The sequence below is a fragment of the Typopeltis vanoorti genome, chromosome 10, assembly GCF_054136105.1.
Source record: "Typopeltis vanoorti isolate ZY-2024b chromosome 10, IOZ_Tvanoo_1.0, whole genome shotgun sequence".
Lineage (NCBI taxonomy): Eukaryota > Metazoa > Arthropoda > Arachnida > Uropygi > Thelyphonidae > Typopeltis > Typopeltis vanoorti.
In genome coordinates, this window is record NC_143558.1 from 61,335,592 (window position 1) to 61,355,109 (window position 19,518).

The window sequence follows — 19,518 nt, forward strand, 5'->3', positions numbered from 1 at the left end:
ATCAGATTGGTTCTGTTTATAAAAAAAAAAAAAAAAAAAGCAAGGCAAGGTTGCATACTATCTCCTGGACTCCTCTATCTCTATGTGAGGAAATCGTGAGCTCTCTGGATGAATGGAATAGAGTCATATTCATAGGCATCTCAAGAATCAGCAACCTGAGATATGCTGATGACATAGTACTAATAACAGAAAATGAAAAGACATAAAAGAGCTCCTTGGAAGAAGAATGGCACCATTTGACATAAGGACTAAAGATCAATCTAAGTAAAACAAAGCTGATGACTCTAGATAGGAAATCATAATGAAAATATTACAGAGGACTGTTTACAATCATAAGCAGTTAATCGGTTTATCTATCTGGGCTCACTGCTCTCTGCCAATGGGAGGCATATGGAGGAAGTACGAAGATGAATTACAATGACTCAACTCACCAAGATCTGGAAGAATCGAAAAATATCTATCAACAAAAGATCAGACTGGTGAGATCTTTAGTCTTTTCTGTCGTTCTTTATGACTCAGAGTCTTGGACACTAAACAAGACAATTAAGAAGATCAATGCTTTTGAAATGTGGGCCTGGAGAAGGATGCTTCAAGTTCCTTGGACTGAGAAAAGAACCAACCTAAGCATCAGAGATCAATTAAATATTGAAATGAGTCCTACATGAAGATTCTTCAGATATTCTGGACACATCTCAAGAAGAAGGGGAGAGAACAATGAAAAACTCATCATGCAAGACAAGATGCCAGGAGCTAGAATAAGAACAGATCAAATTCCTGCTCTTGTTGGACTAAGGTTGGAGGTTGCACTTAGAATGACAGAAAACAAATGGAGAAGAATAGTACATTAGATCACAAGTCTTCAGCCAGGGAGATTGATTAGAGAAGATGAATAATAACATGGAATTAAGAGGGGTTGTGATAGCAAATGATTCTACGTGTAGGCTGCGTAGAAAGAATGGTTGTGAATTCTTTGAGCTGTGAATCTAGTTTGAAGGAATGAGCATTTACATAAGGACAGTCTATACTTGAAGAGTTTGGTATCAGGACTTGAGAAATTACTTATTGGTATGAGAACTAATACAGTCAGGGAAACTAGATTATGATCAATCTGTGTTCAACTATATGAATTACATAAATATGATCAATAATGGAATTGCTTGTGATGAAAAGATGACTGTGTGTTTGTCTGGTTCAGATGTATTAAGTATTGGTATGGATGTCTGCATAACTAAAGCATTAAATATAAACAGGAATCTGAATGTTATCCAACTGGATCATGCAGACAACAGAGGAGAGTATAAAAGAAAGCATAGAGGTAACTCATGTCTGTACACAAATGCCAAGAGTATAAGGAACAAAGGGGTTGATTTTATTAACTTAGTGGATATGATGTGGTCTCAGATTACTGGCATTAGTGAAACCTGGCTGACAGAGCGATGTACTAATTGGTATTGAGTGTAAAGGGTACAATTTTTTAGGAAGGTGATAGGCAAGGTAGTAGAGGATGGCAATGATATCAGATGATTTCAGTCGAGTTAAGGTAGATGATAGCTATGACTGCAATATTAACAGTTTTCTATGTAGCAGGGAGTTTGAAGCTACCTGGTATGATGTGGAGTCTAACAAGATTAAATACATGGGATGTTGCTAGACCTAGTGGATCAGCTGCTAGTGACAATGAAATGCATCACCAAATAAACCAAATGGGTATTAAATGATTAATCATGGGTGGCTTTAATTATCCAAACTCGGGTTGGGTAGCAGCGAATCACGAAAAGAATGAAGCAAAATTTATTAAGCTGTTGAATGGTAACTTCCTTAAGTAGCATGCAACAGAAGGAACTTGATGCCAAAAAATATTAGATCTGATTATAGTGTCGGTGGGGGGGAATTGAGTAAAAGAACATGACTATTCTGCCTCCAATCGGCTACAGTAATCATGCAGTCTTGACATGGGAAGTAGCCAAATATATGGACATCCCATTTAGAAAATGGTTCTGTGCTGAATTTCAAAGCAAAAATTATGACCAAATGAGAATACTAGGTTCAATCTCATGATACTGGTTACTAGATGGGAAGGATACTGGCAGTGCATTGGAAGTATCTAAAAAATACACCAACATATCAGAATGTATCCCTAGAGTTCGAAAAATAAACAGGATGGGAGTGAAATGGATGGGCTATCTTATTAAGCAATAGATTCTTAAAAGATGATGTGCACAAGAATGATCTCAGGTTATGAAAATTATAAAGCATAGGTCTAAAGGGTTATAACTATTGTACGGAAAGTTATGTGCAAGTATGAACATAAACTGGCTATGCAAGCTAAAGACAACTAAAAAAAATTCTATCATTATGTTGCAAGTAAAAGAAAGACTGAATGTGAAAGAACTATTCTTGTCAATGTGGATGGCATGCAAGTGGCAGATGCAAAAAAGATTGTTTGATTAATCAGTGCCCATTTTGCTAAAAGCTATCAACCTAGTGCATGCAACACTGAGCTCAATACTACCCTCTATACCAGCTGTGAGGAGGAAGTACTTGAACTGTTGCACAAACTGAATATGAATTTGGCAATAGGGACTGATGGAATATCAGCACTGATGCTAAACAACTGGCTGTATAATTTGAGTCAACACAGAAAAGATTCCACACGAGTCAAAAGAATATATGATAATCTCATTGCACAAGGGTGGTGCAAAGCCTGATGTTATATCAACATATCAGTATATCTGGAGTGGTGGTGAAGATTTTGAAAAGTTAGTAAGAGATTTGCATAGAGAAATAGGTTGACAGAATCTATACTTTGTAATGAACAGCATGGGTTTAGTAAGGGAAGTTGATGTTTGAGGTAACCTGCTCACATTTCATAATAATGTCATTGTTGAGTTCGACAAGGGAAATGCATACACTATGATACTTTTGGACTTCAGTAAAGCTTATGACAGGATTCAGCATGGAAAGTTTTTGCATAAGTTCGAGGATAGATGATTGGACCACAAATTACTAGTTTGGATAAAAGTATGGCTGACTGACATATCAAAAAGTAGTATATAGGAGCTGTGAGTCTACAAGATTTAAAGTGACCAGGGATCAGTCCTCTGTCACTGTTATTCAATCTTTACATTAATATTGGAACAGATTTAACAGTTGACATACAGCTATTTGCTGATGATGCAAAGATAGGCAGGGTAATCAGGAATACAACTGATAGTGCTTGTACAATGATTGGAAAAAGCTGGAATTGTTGACATGTGAAATGGCTGTCAGTCCAACATGCACTTTGGTGTAATGAGATATCCAATGGCATATTATACTAGCAAGATTATGCCAAAAGAAACTGACCAGGCTAGGGATATTGGAGTTTTAGTAGATAAGTTAAAGCTAAGAGGTTAACATAGCAATAACAAATACATCTCAGAGGAAAATTACAATGCTGAAATGAACACTGGTCTGCGCGGTTAGCCTAGTGGCTATGCGCTTCGCAACCATATGGTTGGGGAAGGAGTGTCCTAGGTTCGATTCCCGTCGGTGACGTGAGGAGCTGAAGGATCTTCCTCAGCCATAGCCAAGTTAGCCAGTCTTGGGTGTGGACAGCAGGGTTTTTTCCCAAGTTTATTCTGGGATTTTTCATCCTGCAAAGCAGGAAAACTGGCCTTGAGAACTCAACACTACAGGCCATAGGATACACCGGGGCATAAGGCTGACCAACTTATCTTGTAAACGGAGTGAGGTCCGATGATCAACAGACCCTCGACACCGCAAGGTAAAAGAGGGTTTAAGGAAGATGAGATGAGAAATGAACACTGATATGTAGAATAAAGAAGTCATTCTGCCTCTTTACTAGGCTTTGATACAACCTCATCTGGACTACTGTGCATAGATCTGGTCTCCAAGGTGATGCAGATATGGTGGAGATGGTGCAAAGGAAAGCATTAAAACATAATATAAGGATTATGGAATGTAGATCATGAGAAGAGATTGAGACTTTGTGGAATGCATATGATAGCAGACAGAAGAGGGGGTGATATAAAAGACACCTACAAATTTCTGAAAGGATTATACAGGATACCAGTACATGGAATTTTTCATTTTATGGAGGGGAGTCATCCATATAAGTCAAAAAATGAATGCAGTCAAAAAAAAAAGGTGACAGCCAAATTTTTCTCTCAGAGTGGTGTGTGTGTGTGTGTGACTGGAATGGCTTCAGACTCCAAAAAAAGCTTATCCATTCAACTTTATAATACTCTTCTAGCATTTGGGGTCGTGCATCAAACCTTCTCAGAATACTTAATTATATCCAGAAGAGCTATTTATTTAACAGATCTCTCTCACACTTGCTCCAATTGCTTTTCTACAAACAAAAACTGTTTCTACAGTATTTGTTCTCTTCAATGCTGTCCCACTAAACTGGCAACCATTATTCCTCTAATCAGGTACAAACACAGGCAGCTACTGATCAACATCATACCATTCATCTTCAAAAACTTGAAACTAACTTCTCATTCTCTTCTTCCATTCCATATACCTCTATCCTTTGAAACGGTCTTCCCTCATACCCAAATGTATGGGTGGGAAGGAAAGAAAGAGAAAAATAGCAGTTTGAATGCTTCAGTCATATGGGGCAAATGGGGCATTATACAGAGCCAAAAAGTGATCTACATGCTGTAAGTCAACAGTATTAAAAAGTAAAAGATGTGTTGATAAGGTCTAGCAAAACATGAGATTACTAATACTAGCCATAGAATCATCTGGGATGATAAATTATTACACATATGTTCCCATAAATACAAAATGTCTTTGTGAAAGAACTTTAGCAATTTCTTTGTCCCAATCTCAAGATTAATCATGGACTTTCCATGCCAAAACTCTGGGAAATTATCGTCACAAACTACAAATCTTAATATTATTTAAATTTTTTTCCCCATCATTTACATGCATATACACTTCACTCAATCCTAACAGAATTTTTTTTTTTTTTTTTTTTTAACCTGGATGTATTGCTGCATATAAGGAAAGATTCCAATGATTTTTGAATTTCTCACCATAGCATACTAAACTGAAATATCTATATTATAGTTAGTCTTCAATTATATGTTAACTCTGATTAATCTGTAACTATTTCAATGAATACAAGATGGTTTGATGTAAAATCAGGTGCAAGACAAGAGTGCACACCTCCACTGTTTCTTATTATCTGCATGTATTATATCAAGGAAAGTGGTATTAAACCTGATATCAACACAGCAGACTAGTTCTTAGCAGAGAGTATTACTTCCAAACCTCCATGGAGTCCAAAGACTCATCGCAAGAGATTGAACACTCACAGGACCAAGATAGCTATCAACTTGCTTTGAACATATTCAATGTCGAAACACTCATCACCCATTCTGACAATGCATTCCACTTGTTCACCACCTGCCACACACACATGCAAAATCTTTTTCACCTCTTTACTCACATGACCCCTGTACAGTTTCCAGGGATGACCTCTAGTTCTTGCATTGACCTATCATATACAATAATTCCCTAGTAACTTGGTAGGCTCCTCTCACCAGCTCATATGTCTCAATCATATCACTTCTCCTCCTATCTGTCAAGTTCTGAAGACCACATTCCTTCAATCTGTCCTCATACTCAATATTCCAGAGTCCTGAGACGGTCTTAGTTATTTGCCTCTGGTCTCTCTCTCTCTCTTCAATGTTTCCCTATCACTGATATAGTCAGGTAACCAGATCTGTACACAAATCTAAATGAGGCCTAATTAGCACTTTATAGAGGGGAATGATCACTTCATTATCCTTTTCATGTCAATACTCTTTTGCATTATAGCAATGATATTTTGGGTAATCCCCTATCCAAGTTGCTCAGATCTCTTGCTTTCTCTAATGTAGTACCTCATTCCATCTTCCCCATTCAAATGACATCCCCATTCTTCAACCCAAAGTTCCAATTTATTAAAATCCTCTTGAAAACAACACTGAATTTCCTGACATTGCTCTTTCTAATTTAGCATCATCAACAAACAACTGAATATCTCTTTTCATACTGTAAAAAATCACTGATATATAAGTTAAAGAGCAATGGTCTAGAACAGAACCTTGTGGCACCTTACTTGTCACCTCCCTTTTTTTGGGAGACTGCAACTCTATACGCAACTCACTAACTCCTATTAGCCAACCAGCCTTGTAACCAAGCTACCAAATGACTATCCAATCCCATCCTGCCCCAATTTCAACAGTAGTTTATCATAGTACCTAATCAAATGCTTTAGAAAAATCCAAATATAAAACACTATATAAGCATCTCCACCATCCTATATGCCAGTCACCATTATAAAATGTAACCAAGTTACTAAAGCACAACCTCTCCCTAACAAACCGATGCTGCGCTTACGAAAGATTTCCCATTCTCATTAATCCACGTTTGTATTCTTTTATTCTGTCTCTAGCTAACCTCTTTAACATCTTCACCACAACACTTGATATATACACACTGACCTATAGATTGACACTACTGACTTGGATTCTCCCTTATGCAGTGGCACTGTGTTTCCTTCTTTACATTCTTCTGGAACAGTTCCTGTTGCCATACTCTGTTGACCAAGTCAAGGGTACTTCCAGCTCTTATATCCCATCCAATCTCATAGCCTTATTAACATCAAGGATACTTAAAATTAAACACTTTCTATTCTTGGACTGTCAGTTTTCTGTCCTTCATATCACTATTCAACACTACTCAGCCTCCCTACATGAAATACACTAACAAATTACTCATTAAACATTTCCACCATATTTCCAGCAGATGCGATTCATGTTCCATCTGCAGCAATCAAAGTCAGCTTTCCATCACCCTTTCTTCTACCAGCAACGTAACTATAGCATTCTCTAAGGTTTTGCTTTGCAGCTTCAGCCAATTTCTTTATTTATCCTCTAAACCTTAGGAATGCAATCTAACGATGCCATAAGTAATTTATTCTGGACCAAATCCCAGGCACCACTGATTTCTTTCCCTTTCAACTGCTTTGTAATTCCACACATCCCTTGTTCCATGAAGCTCATACATGGCTAGCCAATCTCCCTTGTCACTTATTTCTGTACTGTTAAGATCTCTTTAACTACTCATGATACTATCTGCCTCTTCTCTTTCTGAAACTCATGAGATCATAATCAGTGTGTCCTCTTATGCAAAATTCCACAGCCAGATTTATCTTCATTACATAATGGTAAATCTGACTTTCCTCATTGCCAAAAAATTCATTCAACCATATTTAGTCTTCATACAGTTTCATGGAGTTTTATAAAGTAGAAGAATAACTTCTTTATTCCTACAAATTAGCATTATCTTCAACATTGCAACTACCTTAGTAACATAGCTTCTAGACTTCAAGTCAATGTCCACCACATCCTGGTTTCTAGCTCCAACCACTTTTAATTTCTCATAAATAAACTCAGTCTGTGGTATATTTATGGAATGTCTTCAATTCAAAACGTATAACTTTGTACTTAGCAATATATAATATAAACCCTCTAGACCAAGGGTTTCCAACCTTTTTGTTTCCTAGAGCACATTCTAAAATACCAGTAGGGCGACAGGCACCATCTATTTTTTTAAGCAAATTTTTTGAATTCTTTTGTTAAATGAATACATACAAAGTTTACATTATAATCAAATGTTTTATTACTTAAAAGTTTACATTATATAAAAATTTAAATATATATATGTAAGTTAGTGTGATCTTTGGCATTGCATTTCATTGACCAGTGCTTCATAATTAGGAGAATATGATGATATTCCAGTTCTTAAACTGGAATGAACAACTTCGAATGGGCATCTACTTTACATGGTATGCCTTTAATACTCGCCATGTGTCATTAACGCATGTGTCATATAGCATGCCATGAATTGTTGCGTGATTATTTCAAACTATATGGCACACAGTTGAACAGCGGTGAGCACACACAAATTGGTCGACGGGCATCATGGTGCCCACAGGCATAGGGTTGGGAACCCCTGCTCTAGACAATCCCAATATTATTAATATACAAATTAAATAGCAATGGTCCAAGCACAAAACCCTGTTGTCCCACATGATAATTTTCTTAGACTCATCACAACATACAATTTTTGACAGCTGTCAGCTACTCTGCCATCCATGTCACAAGTTTAATTTGCATACCTATTTTCATGAGTGTGTATAATAACCATCCATGTGAAATACTGTCAAATGTACTGAGAAAATTCAAAAAAGGTATCATAGTATATCTGTTCCATTTATCTCTACCACTGTTGTATATGTAAGCATGCTGTTAAATCAAGACCTACAATTAACAAAATCATGCTATCCCTCTCTCTCTCTCTCTCTCTCTAAAGGATCAAAGAGCTATTACCCACATCTGGATAAACAGCACTGATCTTTTTACCATTCTTTCCAATACCTTAATGATCTCTCCAGAGATTTATCTAAAACTTGTTGCATCAGTTCTAACTCCATCTTTGTAAAGGGTGTCCCAAAATTCACGCAAGATTTAAATTTAGCGCCATTTGTGCGGTAAAGTGTTGCCAATGAGAAAAAAAGACAGCGTGACAGCTGACAGATCAGGGTTATTAAAAATGGAGCGCTACACGAAAGAACAACGCATTTTCATTGTTGAGCAATATTTTAAAAATAATGAAGGTTTGGCAGCTACAGTTCACAATTTTCGTACAAAATATGGTCGGAATAGTGATTTAACTTCATCAACTGTGAAAAGATTAATTAAAAAATTCAAGGAAACTGGATCAATTAGTGATCTTATACACTCTGGCCGTCCTTCAACAAAAACCATCGAAGCAGTTCATGAGAGTGTTGCTGAGAGTTCAGGAACATCAATTCGGCACCGTGGTCTTGAATTGGGCATTTTGAGAAGCTCTCTACAGCGTATTCTCACGAAAGATTTGCATCTTTATGCTTACAAAGTTCAACTGACTCAAGAACTGAAGCCTACTGACCACACACAGCGAAGAGAGTTCGGTGAATGGATTATGGAACAACAACAAGTGGATGCTTATTTTTCAAACAAAATCATCTTCAGCGATGAGGCTCATTTTCATCTTGATGGCTTCGTTAATCGACAAAATTGTCGCATTTGGGGTTCAGAAAATCCACGAGTGATTGTTGAGAAACAAATGCATCCACAACGTGTCACTGTTTGGTGCGAATTTTGGGCTGGAGGCATCATCGGTCCATTCTTCTTCGAAAATGCAGCTGGTAAGCAATAACAGTTAATGGTGCTTGCTATCGCAACATGATAATCCAGTTTTTTGTGCCTAAATTGCAAGATATGGATGTGGACGACATGTGGTTTCAACAAGACGGTGCCACATGCCATACAGCCCAAGAAACAATTCAATTACTGCATGAGTCATTTCCTGGTCGTGTAATTTCCCGTTTTGGTGATCAGAATTGGCCGCCCAGATCATGTGACTTAATGGCATTGGACTTTTTTCTTTGGGGTTTTTTGAAGTCTAAGGTTTATGCCAACAAGCCCACGACCACCCATGCCTTGAAGAAGGAAATAGAGCGCTGTATCAACGAAATTCAGCCACATTTATGCAAAACGGTCATGGAAAATTTCGACAAAAGAGTGCGTATGTGCCAGCAAAGCCGTGGAGGCCATTAATCCGATATGCTATTCCATGCATGACCCTATACTGTATACTTTATGAATCAATAAGAAATTACAATTGTTAATTAAAAACCTGTGTTTTCTATCAAAATTACTTCTTGAGTGAATTTTGGGACACCCTGTATATATTGTAGGCATTTCTAAGTGAACTGACAGGATTCTGAATAAATTTTGGCTTCCTTATTTTCATACCTTGTAATAAACTTTTGAGTGTCTTGTCCACCAAACCTAGGTTACAGTTCCTGGCTGGTGTATATTAGGTCCCTTGTTAATGTTACTGTCATATTCCAAGAAAATAGAAAAGGCCTAAACAGACTTGTACATACATTATGGTGAATTTCATGTCCAGTTTAGCTCAAAATCGCTACACAGAGAACCATCTGAAAAGACGGAAAGTTTGTCCACAGAAGCCATTTTAAGAATACTTGTTCAGGGAGAACCTACTTATGTATATTAGCCTAATTTAAATTAGGAGTGCAAGAAGATTTATCAACATCAAAAGTAGGAGAGCTTCTTATCCTAAGCAGCTATAATTGCCTTTTTTTTTCTTCTTTTAAACCACCTACTACTGCTGCAGGTGGGTGCTTTTGTATTTTAACCACAGTTCACCCAAGGCTTTTACATGAGACATGCAGAAGCTTTATGTGAATTAGAAACTTTCAAAACTTCTACTGTAGTTATCTGTCGCTAGTTTATATATATGAGTGATCCACATACAGCTCTAAATATAACATCACCCTGCAACTATCTGCAAAAATATACCTTCAACTCTCATTCTCAAATCCCATACACTATCGCTCATATTTGCTACTTTCTGTTCATTTTAATTAAATGCTAAACAAAAATGAATACATAAAAAGAAAACATACTTGATCATGTCCTTTTTTAACCAATGTTATATTTGCAGAAGGAAAACTACACATGGCTTGATGGCAAGAAGTACTAGAAGTAAAAAACACATAAGTTGTTAACCTTCAAAAACATCATGAAATTGACAAGATACAATGATAATAAAAATAAAATATGCATAACAGTAATTAGCAATTACTGAACAAATTTTAAAGATCTTGAGAAATAAAAATTAAAACAGATGGCAAAGAAATTGGGAAGGGGAGGGGGGGGTTGACAAAGTTTCAAAAAAGTGATTAACTGCTTTATGGAATTTACATTACCTTAAGCATATCTTAGTATAACATGCCTGCAATGTTATTGTACTAAAAGGAAGAGTCTGCATTTGAGATGGAATTCACCCTTTATTAATAATAAGGGTTCCAATAACCTAAGAAGACCATTTCCAACTTAGTTATTTTATTCAGGAACTAAGCAGAAACCCGGAATACCTGAAGTGGATCATATTAAGAATGAGGTACTTGATAACTCGTATCAGGTACAAGTGGCTAATGCTTTCACTCTCCAGTTGTCAGAATGTGTTCAGGCAGCAATGGGTTTTGCTACCTTGAGGCTGCCATCACTACACTGTTTATTGGAGGCCTGAAGCAGATTGAAAAAGTTAGTATGGCCTAGAATAGGATTATCTAACCTTTTAGCCCACTCAGAGTACTGATATACAAAAGGTTTACAAGTGGATCTTATGTGAATTTGAATCTTAGTGCATTTTATGTGAATCCCACCAGCGAAAGGTTTACAACCGTTCGCTGGTGGGATTCACATAAAATGCACTAGTGATTGATGACTTAAATCTCCAACACAAAAATACACCATGTCACAGAAAGTTACGTGACATCATAGAGATATGAAAAAAATAATTAGTTTTAATTACTTATATAGTTATATTAATTACTTATTATATTTACTTAATTACTTATATTTATTTATATAAAAATATAAGTTATGGTGGCAGTAAATAAGAAATATACAATTTTTTTTTTTTTTTTTTTTTTTTTAGGCTGGAGGTAGATTTTTATTAACATTATTATTATACACTTCCAGGGAGTCCAAAGACTCATTCAAGGGAGGGCACCTGCTCTACAACTTTGTCTCCACCACTCAATCCACCAACTGACCACAACTACACCAACGCCATCTACTGCCAACCACCACCACTAGCATCTCCAAAGACAATCACAAACACCCATGCCCATGGGTGTTTGGGATTGTCTGCCTTTCTGGCTGGAGAGCGAATACACTAACCACTCGGCTGGCCAGGCTTTGCTGTTTTATGGAACCAAAAATGAACCTCCAAGAGGAAAACTCACCGACTTCTTTATGAGAGTGGCCACTTCACCTCATCATGTGCATGGCCTCTTTTAGTCTCCAAGAAGCTGAGTATTCTTTTTTGTTCTTTATACTCACAAATACTTTATAAATCACAAATCTATCCAAAACTTAATATTTATATAATTTTAAATTGAATAAACACTGCATAACCTGATATCTTTAGTGCAGGATTTGTCACTGACGTACACAAGTACTAAGTGAGCTATCTATAGAATAGAAGACTACGTGTACAGGAGTGAATCAAATTTGAACAAGTTTGGTTTGAATCGATTTGCAGGTTTTTTGTTTTTTTTTTAATGTTGAGCCCATACACAAGAAGTTGGTTGATTAACATATAGTACTATGTATGAGAAAGTTAAAACAGCTAAGCTATAAAGCTAGTACATCATGTCTGTTAACTGTGTTCTCTGGATAGTTTGCTGTTTTGTGGAACCAAAAATTAACCTCCAAGAGGAAAACTCACTGACCTCTATATGAGAGTGGCCACTTCACCTTCATGTGCATGGCCTCTTTTAGTCTCCAAGAAGCCGAATATTCTTTTTTGTTCTAAATGCTACTGCTCTTCTGTTCAACTCATGAACACTTTATAAATCACAAATCTATCCAAACTTTAAAATACTATTTCCAAGTTAGGGGTGGAATCTCCTCTTTGGAATGCATGATTATATTGACAATAACTATTTGCTTAACAGATGACCCCCTCCCCCCTCTTTCATGGACTCCCTCCAGTTTGTTTTCCTATAGATGATCTTTCTGCATTATGTCTCTGTTCTAAAAGGTATCCCATGGCTATTGCAATATGAACAGACTACCATTATTCCTCCATTTCCTTCTAATCATCTATGAACATGGGCAGGTGCTGGTCAATATCCATAAACTGTTCAGCTTCAAACCAACATCTCATCCTCTTCCTTCAATCCATATACCTCTGTCCTATAAGCCATACCCATGCCATTTCCACTGTCAAGTTATTGATAGTGTTATTAACATATCAAGCGAAAAGTTGCTATCCAAGGAGAGAACTTATTGGTTGCTCACTTGCTCGCCTACTTCTTGATATCTCATCCATATGAGACAGAGGGAGTTGTACAGCAGGTATCCTCCCGCAGCGAGTTTTCGGACTCCTTGGAGATGTCACGAATAATAATAATAAAATCCTACTTCTTGCGGCCTGTGAAATATCAGTTTGTTATATATGAACATCAGTTACAAGTTAAATGGTAAACTGTCAAATACTTTTGAAATAATTAATATTTATTGAATGGAAATCGCTAACTCTAAGAGAAAAATTACAAGCTTCCCAATTTTTAAAAAGCAAGTTTAGATTCTGCTTATCGCTGATGACAGTACGGTGGAATTAAGTTGATACGAATATCATAACCCATTTCAACTTGTAAACAAATCAGTTATCGTCAGTTTACTTGCCATCACTTATTTATATTTGAGTTATCGTCAATTCACCTACAACCATTTATTTGTGTTTATATGTGCTTAAATATATCAGAACTTAATGTGAAAATATTAAGGATGAAAAAAAAACTCACTCAAAGTGAAGATGAACTGGTCGCGAATGAGCTACAGCTGGAATATAAAAATAGTAAAACATTCCATACAAAAACACAGACAACCAAAATATAATACTGAATACAAGAGAAGTAAAAAATAAGTTTAGGAAATACTTTCTTCCACGAGTTATAACATCCATTTTCACCATCAACTAAATCAGATGAGTTACAATCGAACACGATGCATCGTATTTATATCGTACTGTCATTGCAGTATAGATATGTATACATCATCGAATTTAGCAAATTACGAAAGTCGATCCTTCTCTTCACATCAATAAATAAAAATAAAGTACTGCTCCAATTTGTGTCGGCACCTCTTCTTGAAAAACCGTTACTTAATAATATGAATCAATGAAATACGAAACTTGTTAAGGATAAATATGCAAATAACGAAACAGATTAAATTTATGTATTGCGTGACGGATCATAGCATTCGCTGCCATAGACACTGATGTAATTCAAGTGCTCTAATAGTAATAAAGTTATGTAATTACATAAACACAACCATAAGGCATTCATTAATGGCATGATAATTGAAGTATCTAACTAAAGCCAACATTTAGAATTCATGAAACCATAAATAGAAGCCACAAAGACATGCAAACATTCACAAAAAAATAAAAATAAAAATAAAACAAGTCTTAAAATGCGCGCTTTATGAAACTCGCTTTGATTTTCGATTTCAGGATTTCCAAATCTTTGAATACAAACCCAAGGAGGGAGAGATCTGTTGGAAGACAACATAAAAGATGGAATGAGACCGTAACAGGGCCTCCGACACCTAATACAAGATAAAGAAGAAGATACTGATGCTTTTATTTAGCTCAGTGGATGTGGCGTTTGCACACCACGGCGCTTGACCGCATGAAGGAAGAGTTTGTTTCGAATCTAGTCGTCGACTAAAGGAAATTTTTCTAAGCTTTTTTCGACTGGTTCCCGAGTTAGTTGATCTCTGGCACATGGAAGCGGGTTTTTTCTCCCGGAAACTCGGGTTTTTCGTCCCGTAAACTCGGGTTTTTCGTCCCGTAAACTCAAGAAAATCGACCGTAGAACCCACATTATTTCAGACATTAAATATATTGTGTTAGGTTCAGGGATCACGAGATGGCGGCACTTGTTGAGCCGTCTCTCTTCACTGCATACCGCTTAATTAGTGATAGCCTTGAGCCAGCTATCTCTGATTGGCTGCCAGTGGAGACTGAACTGCCCACTCAGTCTCCAACAGTTAGATTTTATTTTTATTTTTTTAGTTTATTATTAGCTTAAAATCACTACAATTTATCCAAAAGTTATGTAAAAGAAAGAATAATAATTATCAATCGGTTTTATAGACTAATGGATTATGTACAAATAATAAAACAATGTTTAAAAGTTTCAAAGGTCGCAAAGGGATTACAAGATTACAATCATAGCCAAAGAATTGTCTCGGTATATTGTCCTGCTCAAAAGATGAACTCCCACTACAGTACAGTGGTCTTTATTATTATTATTATTATTATTATTATTATTATTATTATTATTATTATTATTATTATTAAATGTGCTGGGAGCCTGTGTAGCTCAGTGGATGTGGCATTTGCACATCACGGCACTTGACCGCATGAAGGAAGACTTCTTGGTTTTGAATCTAGTCGGCGACTAGAAGAAATTTTTCTAAGCCTTATTACGACTGGTTCCCGAGTTAATTGATCTCTGGCACAGTAAAGCAGGTTTTTTCTCCCGGAAACTCGGTTTTTCGTCCCATAAACTCAAGAAAATCGACTGTAGAACTCACATTATTTCAGACATTTAATATGAGTGTTAGGGTTAGGGATCACGAGATGGCGGCACTTGTTGAGCCCCTCTCTCTTCACTGCATGCCACTTAATTAGTGATGGCCTTGGGCCAGCTATCTCTGATTGGTACCAGTGGAGTTTGAACTGCCCACTCAGTCTCCAAAAATTAGATAGGGCTTTAAACGGCCTCATCTACTCCCTATATATGGGAATAAAAAGGCGTTAGTTGGTTTTTTTAAATGCGATGAGACAGTGAATGATTTTGAGTGAAAGTCATGGTATGCTGAACTTTGTGTGTGTGTGTGTGTGTGTGTGTGTGTGTGTGTGTGTGTGTGTGTGTGTGTGTGTGTGTGTGTGTGTGTGTGTGTGTGTGTGTGTGTGTGTGTGTGTGTGTGTGTGTGTGTGTGTGTGTGTGTGTGTGTGTGTGTGTGTGTGTGTGTGTGTGTGTGTGTGTGTGTTCAGCACACACACACAGCTCAGCATACCTTGACTTAAATTCATTGATTGTCTCAGCACTCAGCACATTTTCAGGCAATGCATTTCAGCATGGAAGGCCTGTGTAGCTCAGTGGCGCTTGCATCTTCTGCTCTAAGCTGCCTGAAGATAGACTTTAGTTCAAGTCTAGTGGCCGATTGGAGAACCGTTTTCTAAGCCTATCTTCAACCGTTCCCGAGTTAGTCGACCTCTCGCACGGGCAAGCGGGTTTTCTGCTGGAAACTCGTGTTTTTCGTTCCGTAAACTCAAGAAAATCGACCTCAGAACCCACATTAATTCAGACAGTAAGATATTCTGTTATGGTTAGGTACCAAGAGATAGCGGCACTTGCATGTCGGTGTCTTCATCGGTGGCGGCTTATAATTAGTGATGGTCAAGGGCCAGCTTTCTCTGATTGGCTACTGGTGGAGATTGAACTTCCCACTCAATCTCCCAAAGCTAGATAGGATTAAAAGGCCTCGCCTATAAGGGAATAAAAAGGTGTCAGCTTATTATTATTATTATTATTCATTCAAGCACATACACAACTCTCCATGCAAAGACACTTACTCTCAAAGCCTCTTTATACACATTCACTGATTGCCAATAACTCCAGCCATTCTATCTCTCATTCACACTAATCTGGTAATTACCCCTTACTAACTTACATGTCTCGATCATATCATCCACCATGTCATCGACTGTTTCTATCCACTAAGCTCTGCAATTCGTATTTTCGCAATCTGTACTCATACTCCACATTCTAGAGACGAGAAACTGCCTTAGTCAAAAATCCCAAACCACTCCAACAGCTCATCAGTTTGTTGAAAACCAGGTGACCATATCTGAGCACAGTAATCAATATGTGCCGATCAAAACGTTCTACAATAGAATTATGACATCCTTAGTTCTATATGTCGGTGTCTCTACATCATTGCAATAAAATAATCGGCTGTGCTGTCTTCATAATGTTTGTAAAATCTCCCTAAAACTTAAGGTCCGAAATTATAGATCATCTCCTCAACCTCCTCTGAGATATTCCAAAGAGGCTTATATTCTACATATAAGCCTCTTTGGAATAGCATCTCCACACACACACACACACACACACACACACACACACACACACACACACACACACACACACACACACACACACACACACACACACACACACACACACACACACACACACACACTCGCTTTATTCAAATCCTCTTGGAAGGCTACATCTGTTCTACTCCTCATTTCTCTCTCAAGCTTTGCATCATCTACAAACAATTGCAGATTACAATGCAAGCCCTCTTTCTAATGTTATTTACTTACCAATTAAACCACCGAATCCCCCAAAACACACCACTGAGGCACATTACTAGTGATTTTCGTCTTCTGCGATATTGCTGACATCTATCAGACTTCCAATTTCCAATCGAACACAGTAACCTAAAATCTAACCCTCTGTTCTAATTGAATTCCCAGCTTGTAGCAATCTATCAAAGCCCTTTGCATAATCTAAATATACTACGTACTTATATTCAAGATATATATACAAGATCTTCCTTTAGCAAACCGATGCTGTCCATCAAAGATAATGTTGCTATTATCAACCCAGTTTTGAATCTCTCTCTCTCTCTCTCTCTCTCCCCACATTGGAATTTGACCGAATCTAAGAATCGCGTTACAGTTACAAAAGATACTTTAATAATGTGTATCTCCTTAAAATATTCCCAGAAAATAAGCAGTGATACATATAAAAAAAAATCATAGAGTCTTATTCACATCGCAGTTGACTTAATTTCTAATATAACTAATGTTCTGTTCATCATCAGTTCCCCTCTTCCTCTCCAAGTGCATCCAAATTTCGCATGTCGCATGCACAAGGATCAAAACCTTTATGAATTGCTCATTTAATATCTCAACTAATATCCTGTGCAGTGCTTATAATTCTACCGCTTTCATCATTCAATATCAACCCTCCATAATCGTTCATTCTTCAACTAGATACATGAAAAGATCTGTGCGATTTCTTTTACTTTCATTAGCTAACTGCTACTTATGCTGACTTTCTTTATCCTTACTAAGTGAGTCACATACCTCACCTGCTCTTTGTACACCCATGCAAACGATTAGCGCCACTCATCTTATGCTGCCTCCGTAATGATTTCTTCTTCCAGGCTGCATGCCTTACCTCGTTAATCATCTATTTTATATCTAGCTTTATTAATTTTCTTACTTTTGGATTGCATTCTGACAGTGCCTCTGTGAGACAGTTCCTGATTAGGACCCAAGCAGGGTGGATTTTCTTCCTACTGATTTTCACATTTGGAGATATAGCTGCAAAACACCTCCTGAATTTATTACAATCACCAGCTTTATAGGTACATACAGGGTGTTCGGGATAAATTTGACAGTTTCGTAAGGAAAAAGAAAATCTTCTTTGTATCTATTAAATTTAATGAATTGACAAAAAAACATTACAGGCAGAGTTAATTACAATACTATCAACAAGATTTACTCAAAATAACCACCATTAGCATCGATCACAGCTTCAATTCTGCTTCGGAACCTCGAACAAGCTGATGCTACAGTCTCCCTGGGAAGGGCCGCAAAAACTGTTTTAATTTTATCCATTAACTGGGCTTTTGTATTACTGGAAGTGCGATTGGTGTCGTTTTCAACTGCGCCCCATACAAAATAATCCATGGGGTTAAGGTCTGGGGAGTTTGGAGGCCAAACATTTGGACTGGTGAAGTCGTAGAAATTTTCAGACAACCATTTTTGACTTTTCCCAGAGGTGTGGCAAGGGGCCGAATCCTGCTGCCATACATACGGCCTACCATTGGCTACCCTTGTTATCCAGGGCTTGACTACAGTTAGCAACTCCACGAACAAAGCCCGAATTCCAATGCCAGGATTCTTCAACACCTGTTCCTGCAGATTTGCGAGGAATTCTGCTATACGAACGCAATCAGATCGTCTGCTAGGGATCTTTCTTCTTGCTCCATCCTTGTAGTCACCATTGCAAGTCTCTAGTTCATTCCTGATTGTTTTTACTGTATTCAGGGAGCATTGGGCAGCAGTCGTAATATCCTTATTTTGATGGCGGGCACGAATCATCATGATACAAGTTATTCTCTTCCATGATTCAGGTGGGTTCCAGCTATCCATCCTTTCTGACATCTTGTATATGAATGAAGAAGGGTCCAAACTTTTAAATGAAGAGAAGTGTGTGTTAATACATGTAACTTAAGTAAAAATATAATTAATTATAAATATGTCAAATTTATCCCGAACACCCTGTATATATCCAAATCTCACAAAGTCCTCATATGGCTAGACTGATATGGAAATATCCACGAAGTGACCACATCATGAACACTATCACCAATAGGAAGATGATTTCGCACTTAATTTAAAATGATATCCTACAATGAGGTAATCAAATTCAAGACCCTCGACCATCGTGTACCATCTTATTCATATTTCCTAAGATAGTGGTCCCTCAAAACGTCCAGGAATTTATTCTACAGGGTGGCCATAAATTAATTTTCCCTCTTTGGAGGCATCTGTAGCTAAAACTAATACACGGAATAAGACCGCATTTTATATTGAGACTTTCGAAGTCGATGGAGAAGAATTCCGGGAAAAAAACATTACTACCAAACGTCGCCGATAGGGGAAATTTTGGCGTAGGCGGAGCCCAAGCAGTCAAATATTTGCAGTAAACGCAAGTAAAAAGGATTATGCAAATTTTACTGTGCGTACGTGACAGCAGCGCCATCAATTCCACTTAAA

The 19,518-nt window shown here is 37.3% G+C and overlaps 1 protein-coding gene across 3 annotated transcripts in view; it reads right to left on the reverse strand.

Annotated features, from left to right (window-relative positions):
* Seipin (lipid droplet biogenesis associated protein seipin) overlaps positions 1–13,898 on the reverse strand; it is a 126,810-nt gene extending 112,912 nt beyond the window's left edge. For 2 of the 3 annotated variants that reach the window (XM_090398763.1, XM_090398762.1), the window contains exons 1-2: positions 13,451–13,898; positions 10,538–10,610 (exon numbers count right to left, since the gene is read on the reverse strand). In XM_090398763.1, coding sequence (XP_090254889.1) covers positions 10,538–10,610; positions 13,451–13,620 — 243 coding nt within the window. In that variant the 5' untranslated portion in view covers positions 13,621–13,898. The remainder of the gene's footprint in view (positions 1–10,537; positions 10,611–13,450) is intronic. The other variant, XM_090398764.1, reaches the window with a different exon arrangement.
* Between the last annotated feature and the right edge of the window lie 5,620 nt (positions 13,899–19,518).